Below are 8,076 nucleotides of genomic sequence, written 5' to 3'. Positions count from 1 at the left end.
GGGGGGCACCCTGCGATTGATCATTGATATAATGCTAATCGAAGACCTGTCTGTACACTCGATCTTGTTTTGCATCGTTACTGTTTTTTTTTCTTTCATATTAACCGATGTATGATTAATTTTCTCGGAAAATATCAGTCACAGGAAAATTGTTTGAAACAAAAAGTGTGTAACTCAATGGGAGCTACAACTTTTATCTTGAACATTTTGCGAAATTTTGCATATTGGCTTAGATAAATGCAAAACCCCAGGTTTTTTATGGGTATTTCATGGTTTCACCGTGAAAATCGCCTTGACGCAAATTTTCACGGTCATATTCGTAATCAGCGCGTCAAAATACGGAATTATACGGAATACGCCTTGACGCAAATTTTCACGGTCATATTCGTAATCAGCGCGTCAAAATACGGAATATACGGAATTTGAAGAAAATCGGAGAATTCAGCTATTCGGAACTTTATTAAAATGTTCATTATGCTTGTATTGGAATGTCATTATATTTAAATATTTGTGCCTTATTTTAATATATTCATGGTCAGTATGATAATTTCTCAAGAAACGATGGGCAATACATTGGAACGAAGTCGGCTAATATTGAATCAAATTATGTTTCAGGCGATAAAATTTAATGGCCGATTGATACAATGGAAATTTTTGTAACTCTGATAAGGTCTGCGTAGGTAAAGAATTCTTTCAAATAGTGTATTGCGTTCGGGGTGTCTTGTTAAGCTTACAGCCTGATACGGTGTTCGAATCATAACAAAATGCGTGCTTGCTTTCAACTAAACCAAATTAATCAGATTTTCATTACTTCTCTTCCTGGGTGCCATTCAGTAACTAACACTCGCAAATTTACATTCCAATAAAGGTTTGATTCATTAATATCTAATCGATTAGAAAACAATGCTTAATTTGTTAAATTGGCTTAAAAGGGTGAAGCAGTAATTATTGTTTAGCAAGCATGGATTAATTTATATGTAGTATTTGCATGATAGTAATGTTATTCTGGGAGTATTAGGTAGTGGAAGATCCCATAAAAGCGCAGTATATTATTCCGTATACGATTTCCAAACATTCTCTGCGCTCATTGGCGTCTGGAGGAAGAAATTAATTCTATATGCATATACCAATGCACATACAAAAAAATTGGATGTGTGTCAAATAACAACAGAATAGTTCCTTCCCTAGCTGCTCGTGCAGTACTGATGTGCATAGGCTCACCTTCTACTGGTGCTTAATACTCAGATTATACTTGTCTTAAATTAAAGTTTTACAGTGCGATAATTTGGAAAAAATGAGCTGTTTGCAAACTTTCATCTATTTACTGTTATGTGAAAAAGTAGCTGCTGTTTATTACATTGGATTAAGGCCATGTGACGAATGGGTCACGTGACCAGATTCCATCCTTAACCTCACCTTTTTATTTCCCAACTTATTTTCACACGAAGCGCCACATCGAATTGAAAGTTTGGGATAATAAATAAGAAGCGCTAAGGAAGGTGGTTCTGGTCCTAACTTTTAATAATTATGAAAAAAGCCAAAAAAAAATTACAAAAAACTTGTTTCCTAATTATACAAATTTAGGATCAGACCCACCATTCTTAGTGCTTCTTGTTTAGTATACCAAATTTTCAACTCGATTTGGAGTTTCGTGTGATAATAAGTTGGGAAATAACAAAAGTGGCAGTAAGGTAGGAGTCTGGTCACGTGACCCACTCATCACATGGCCTTAAGACAGTTTAAAATTATATATAATTTTGAGTATGAAGATACATTAGGGCAGAGTCAATATGCTGAAACTAATCGAACTGCTTAAGCCCAGTAAAAAATAAAACTGTAGTTTGCCATGCGAAGAGTGCAAACCAAAGTTTTCAACCCGTTTAATGACTTCTTTTAGAAGTTTTAATTTAAGAATTAAAACATATTTTCGTGTGTGTCAAAATATTGCGCAAAAGTGTTTTAATTGCACAAATTAAAAAAAAAAGTTGTGTATGTAGAACTTGAAACCAGGGACTGTCGTGGAAGAAGTTCCCTGATTGAAGCTTCCGGTTAATTCCAAAAATTGCCACTCAGTTGTGTAATATTAGAGTAGCAGCGGTTTTATTTCTAAGTGATAATAATAATATTTTTAACATGTATTGAATAATTCAAATAATATGTAAGATTAGAAATAAATTTAATTAAGTGGACTTTCAAAAATGTAAAACAATTGAAATAATGCAATGAGAAATGTTGATATTTTTAATTATGTTTGAATGGGAATGCCAGAAATTCAACGAGGGTAAAGAATCTAGATAACAAAAAAGTATTGATAACTAAAGTTGCAGATTGAATAATTCGTAAAAACATTTGTCGAAATACTGAAAAAAATTATATATTGATGTCGTTATGTCGCAAACGGTATTTTCTTAGAGATTGCACATCTGCAGTAAACTGCATAAAAATTCTGGTTGTGTCAGTGTCACTACGACTTTGAGGCTAGAAAACGCGTTTACGTTTTCAAACTTTTTACTACTCGACTAGTGCGACAAGTCGCGCGGTGGCAGGATCGCGAAACTTTTTGGCTTACGCCAGGGAACTTCTCCCACCACGAGAGCCCCCGGACCTGTGCATACGACCGTGAGCGAATCTGAAGTTACCCTTTTCTACTCATAGGTATGAAATGGATATTATATATTTATGACGCCATAGATATACATGGCCATCAAATACCTATGGCCACAGAGCGGACCAGCGTAGTCTGAAGTTGCGCACCGAGCTTAGCTTAGACTTCATCACTGCAGAGAACCGCTGCATGGGAGAAGTGGTGGGAGAGCTCGGTGCGCAATTTCAAACTACTCTCGTCCGCTATCTGCCTATGACTTTGAAAAGCGGCACCAAAAGTCGGCTCCACATACATGAAAAACACGGCCATATCCATGCATTTGTTACATCAATTATCATATGAAACATGGGGAGACACTCATGTTAAAAATAGACACTCAATAAAGTCCTGTTCCCCCCTTGGTGTATAATATACTGTTCTGTTTTAAAAAAAACACACAGCCATTTCAATATTTAAAAAACTCTAAAATCACCTAAAAAGGACAAATTCACGATTTTGAAACGCTTTAAAATGTATGAAATGTCTTTCTTTGTATTAAATAATAACGGCATGGTTCTTTGATTAAATGCTAAGAAGTTTCTATTTCGGCATGTGCATTATTTAAGAAAAAGGGGCAACTAACTACATTTTGTAAAAGAAATGATTTTCTTGTAAAAAAGAGTATTTTGAGGAGAAATGCATTTTTCATATTTTTGCCATATAGAGAAATATATTTAAATATAAATAAATTAAAATTATATTTATATGTATGAAACATAAAAATAATAGTATGTCGTAATCCGGGGATTTAGCTTTTAATACGTTGGATTTATTTGTAATAATATACAACTCGTCGAGCAAACACACAGTGGGACGAGCCTGTACACTTAGTGGTCATACGGTTCGCCTCGGTATTTTTTTAATGTCCGCACTGCTTCAGTGTGAAAGTTATTGACTTGAAACTTGTCAGATTATTTAACAAATATACTTTAAGCCAGGTTTGTAAAAATCCACGCCTTCTAGATGCTTCAGATTTCGATGAATGATTTCCTTGAACTCTAAACTTATACTGCTAAATATATCTTGGTCGGATCCGAATCAACCGAAAAGCTGCAGATGGTTAAAGTCTTTTAAAGCGAATTCTGACATGTAACAATGTGTAACTTTTCGATTGTTTCAGATTCGGGTAAGATATTTTCTGGAACTTAAACTTGGACTTCGAGAAAAGTATCCGTCGAAAAAGCATCTAAATGGCATGCAAAAATATGACAGCTAAATGTACAGGCTCGTCCCATTGTGAAACAGCATATTTTTTTATGAAAAAAGAATCGTGTTCCCTGCTATTGTGAAGATACACATGTATTTACAAGCTGTTTCGCTGGTAATTATTAAAAAAAAAAAGGTTTGAACAAATTCACAAAGCTACTCATTCACGCTTTTCGTTTCACATATTCGCAAAGCTTCTTGCTTGAAGGGAAAGGGGATTTATTTGATTTTTTATGTTGAGTATAAATCGATTCATGTACGCACAGCTGTAATTTGTTTTGATCTATTGTTGTAAGTTTCCTTGAATGATTTCCTTGAATGGTCGAGTGCTCGACCACTTCTTACTTTAAAATTAAAAAGATCAATCCAATCTATTTACAATACCTTATAGACCTAATATTTATAATTGATTAAACATTTTAAAAGATTTACGCATCTTCAGGTGCAAAACTGGCTCCTTCAAATTGAGACAAATTGAGTGCGGATACAGGTAATGATTAAAGTTTCCTACAAGTTTCAAATTGATTATTCAAATTTAAAAATTGATTATTCATTTTCAAATACAATAACATGTTTTTTATCTGTTTAATTTTTGTAGTATAAAAACCTTTATTTTTAAAGTATTATGTAAAGTGATACCTGCGTCATTTATTCATCTAATTAACATTTTGAAACGTTTTTTGTAAAATAATAAAGTATCAGCTCATATATTGTATTGAAAAATTGAATCCCTAGAACTTCTAGAAGCATTGCATATCATTAATCAATTGATCTTCAAATATGTAGAATGGGCATAAATCTAATTACGCTTTACAATACATTCGCGTCGAGTAGTTGATACATATATCGATTTTAATTTCACCTTCAATCTAAAAATCGTATAGCAAAATCATTTTTCTGTATTCAAATTCTGGAAAAGCTATCCTTATCATCTGTCGACAAAAATATCAATAACATTTACATGCTTGCGATTGAGTAAAAAGAGGACTTTTTATCCTTTTGGACGATTCGCAGCATATTTCTGATTACAAACATTACTTTGTTGCAGATCGTCCAAAAGACTGAAAATGGAGTCCGGTTACAATACACATGTTAGACTCAGCGAAGCACATTTTGACGGAGATGCTTTATTCAATCAAGATATTCCATATGGTTCCTCTCCGTTGGGGTATTATTATAATAGTACGCCGCCTATCAAACCTCGATCTAATATGAAAGGAGATGCTTCTCACTTTCTGGAATTCAATGCCGAAGATAGCCTCGCTCGCAAACTGAGTTTTCTGACGAGTTCACTGAGTCAAGGGAAACCAATCATCGTTGAAGATCTGATGTCACTACGCACAGATGACGAGGTATGTTGTCTAAAAGATATTTTCTTAAAACCTGATGCCAGAGCAGATATTCTTCTGTAAAAGTTGTTTCGAGGTTAATGACTTTTTCTAACAAAAATGTATAAAAATTAGCACTTGCAAGAACTTGAATATTCAAATTTGTTTATTAACAAATATAGGAAATTTTGAAGTTTAGAAGAAAGTTGTAATTTGAATGATATAGAGATCAAAGTCCGTGCTATTTTTTTTTACCTATTCCCACTTTTTCCCATTACTCAAACAAAATCTATATTTCAATCAGAAGAATACTGAAAAATCAAATTAACAAAACTAGAATATATTTTTAGAACGTAATTTTTGTTTTTTCTCAAATTTTTGGTTCGTAAATACATGGAGAAATTATGTCAATTCGAATTTAGAGGAGAGGGTGTGTGTTGGCGGGCTTAGAAGAAAAATATACAACCGTAGATAATAGCAAAATATGCTTTAGGTAGATTGACATCTTGGCTATAGTTATTGAGAGAAGATTTTTAAAGAACACAAATAAAAAGTACGTTAATGTTAGGTTTTATAAAGTACTTCATTTGCGTCAAAGTATCCGACACTTCGGGTGATTTGGTGCATCACTATTATTGTTTGGTATTAAAATATATTAATAATTACATCAATTACATTTAAATTACTGACTCACCTAATAAGTGACATTCATTTCAAGTTAATTTCGGGGTAACAAATCGCGGAAATAAACGACTCAAACCAGCACATAACTTGACATGCGATTTACACTGTTTTGTACAAAATCCCATGCGATTTAGCTGCTGTTGAGTTGCGTCCTATGGTCAAAATCGACGGAAGGCCTAGCCAAATAGTAGTCCTCTCACTTCCCCCGACAGTCGAATGGCGGGCCTGACATGAGAGGAGTATGAGTAGGTCAGAACACAGGTAATTACCTTGAAAATTAAAACCATCAATAACTATAATCACAGTAACTTCTTCAAATTTAAATAAAGTTCATTTTTAACCAAGAAAGATGAATTTTCTACCAAAAGGCGAATATATAACCAGTCGAGTTAAATTAAAATTATTTAATCCTGAAACAGATATATGATTTCTCAATGGGGTCGTTGCATAAATTTTAGATAATATATTTTTTTAATACTGCAGTCCGCTTATGCAATCACTGCAGATACTTCATTGACATTTACATTGCTTCATAGCTTAGTGCAGGGGTCTCCACAATCCACAGGTGCAGCGTGACCCAGGATCGCTCGACCTTTTTAAAGATCTACCAATTATTTTTCGATGGAAAACTGAGATAAAATGTATGACCCCACAGAAAAAAATCTCAGTTGGAAGGGCTCGGTTCTAAAAGTTGAACTCGGGGGACCTTTTTTTCTCGTATGACATGACGGGACTTGTAATAAAGGGATTTGTTTTAAAGTATTAAAAATGTTAAACTAACTAATTGCGGACAGTTGTTTCTAAGTGAATTTTTGCAACATTAATAATGCAAATCTTGTATTAAATTTTATCATCACAAATTCAAAGCTAATTAAACCGTTCCAAATGGAATTATTAAAAAAAATTTATCTTTTAAATAAAAATAAATTTCAATTTGAGGTGATAAAAGTTTTAAAAATTCCAATTGTAAACTCATCAATTTCTTCATCAAAAATAAATAATCCCAAATAAATTGAAAGCATTCAAATTTTAATATTTTGTTTTTTAATCGAAGAATCTCTCAATATAATTATTTTAGATTAAAATTTCGAAAATTAAAAAATTTTTAAACGTTAAAAATAGAAATATTTGTAAATTAGAATGATTAAAATTGTATGATTAAACATTCAAAGCTAGTTTTATTGCTTCCAAAATTAAATTATTCGAAAATTTTAACTTATAAATAAAAATAATTTTCAGTTTAAAGTGATTCAAGTTTTTAAATTTTTACCTGTAAACTAAACTGAATGTTTTAAAGTCAAAGCTGCTGAAATTATAGAATTTTAAATTGTTATTACGATTAAATTTATTTAGAAAAAATGTAATGAAAAAATAATTAAGTAAAATTTGTACTTACATCAATTGTTCAAATTATTTAGTAGAAAATGTATGTAATTTGTTAAAAATTCGTCTTTTTTGATACAAAATTTATCTTAGTTGAAAATTCAACTACTTGGATAAAATGTTATGCATTTTGTTGAAAATGATTTTGTTTAGTTGAAAATTGGACTTTTTGTATTTGAAAATATTGTATTTCGTGTATTTTTTTCGAAATAGTAGAAAAATACACTGTTAAAAAAATTGGTTATATTTACAATCAGCTAGTAATTATACGTGCTGTGTATTTTCAAATTACAATATATAACCTGATTAATTTACGATACTACGGTACTTATTTACAATCTAGTGTGTTTTCACTTCTGATTACAATGTGAAAATAGAACGAAGGTTGTTCTATTTGCAGTCGACTGTAAAATGACTACGTTCGTTGATGGAAATTATTTGATCGGTGTGGGACATAGTAAGTTCGCGTAAGGTGATAAACTTACTTTGGGCGTTAAGTCTACGAAAGTGTATGTAAATTTTGACGATTGGTGCTTTTCTTTCGCGAGGGAGTAAGTTCGCACGGACGAACGCCGCAGAATAATTTTCAGGACGTAAATTTGGATCATTCGTGCCGCTTATCATTTAGTGCGAATTTCGTTTGTTTACATTCTGTGACATTCTGGTTTTGCACGACGTGGATTTTAACCAAAGATTAACTTTTAGTGTAGCATCTTTTTTGTGTGAACAAGCTTAAGGGCATGCGACACAGTGGGATTCCTACATTACCAACCTCTTTTTTCCATTGAACAAAATTTTTTTGTGAACCATAGAACTTTTTTGGTAAATGAA

General features: G+C 32.4%; 1 protein-coding gene across 4 annotated transcripts in view; it reads left to right on the top strand.

The window, feature by feature from the left end:
• Positions 1 to 8,076, top strand: part of LOC117181858 (cyclin-dependent kinase 12) — a 137,723-nt gene that overhangs the window by 41,476 nt on the left and 88,171 nt on the right. For 2 of the 4 annotated variants that reach the window (XM_033374863.1, XM_033374862.1), the window contains exon 9: positions 4,899 to 5,202. In XM_033374863.1, the coding sequence (XP_033230754.1) occupies positions 4,899 to 5,202 (304 nt within the window). Of the gene's footprint in view, positions 1 to 615; positions 681 to 3,764; positions 3,790 to 4,898; positions 5,203 to 8,076 lie in introns of those variants that run through there. The other 2 variants (XR_004468187.1, XM_033374864.1) reach the window with 2 other exon arrangements.

The sequence above is a fragment of the Belonocnema kinseyi genome, chromosome 10 (assembly GCF_010883055.1).
Source record: "Belonocnema kinseyi isolate 2016_QV_RU_SX_M_011 chromosome 10, B_treatae_v1, whole genome shotgun sequence".
NCBI lineage: Eukaryota > Metazoa > Arthropoda > Insecta > Hymenoptera > Cynipidae > Belonocnema > Belonocnema kinseyi.
The sequence above is the reverse complement of the archived record's forward strand: the minus strand, read 5'-3'. Positions and strand labels throughout refer to the sequence as shown.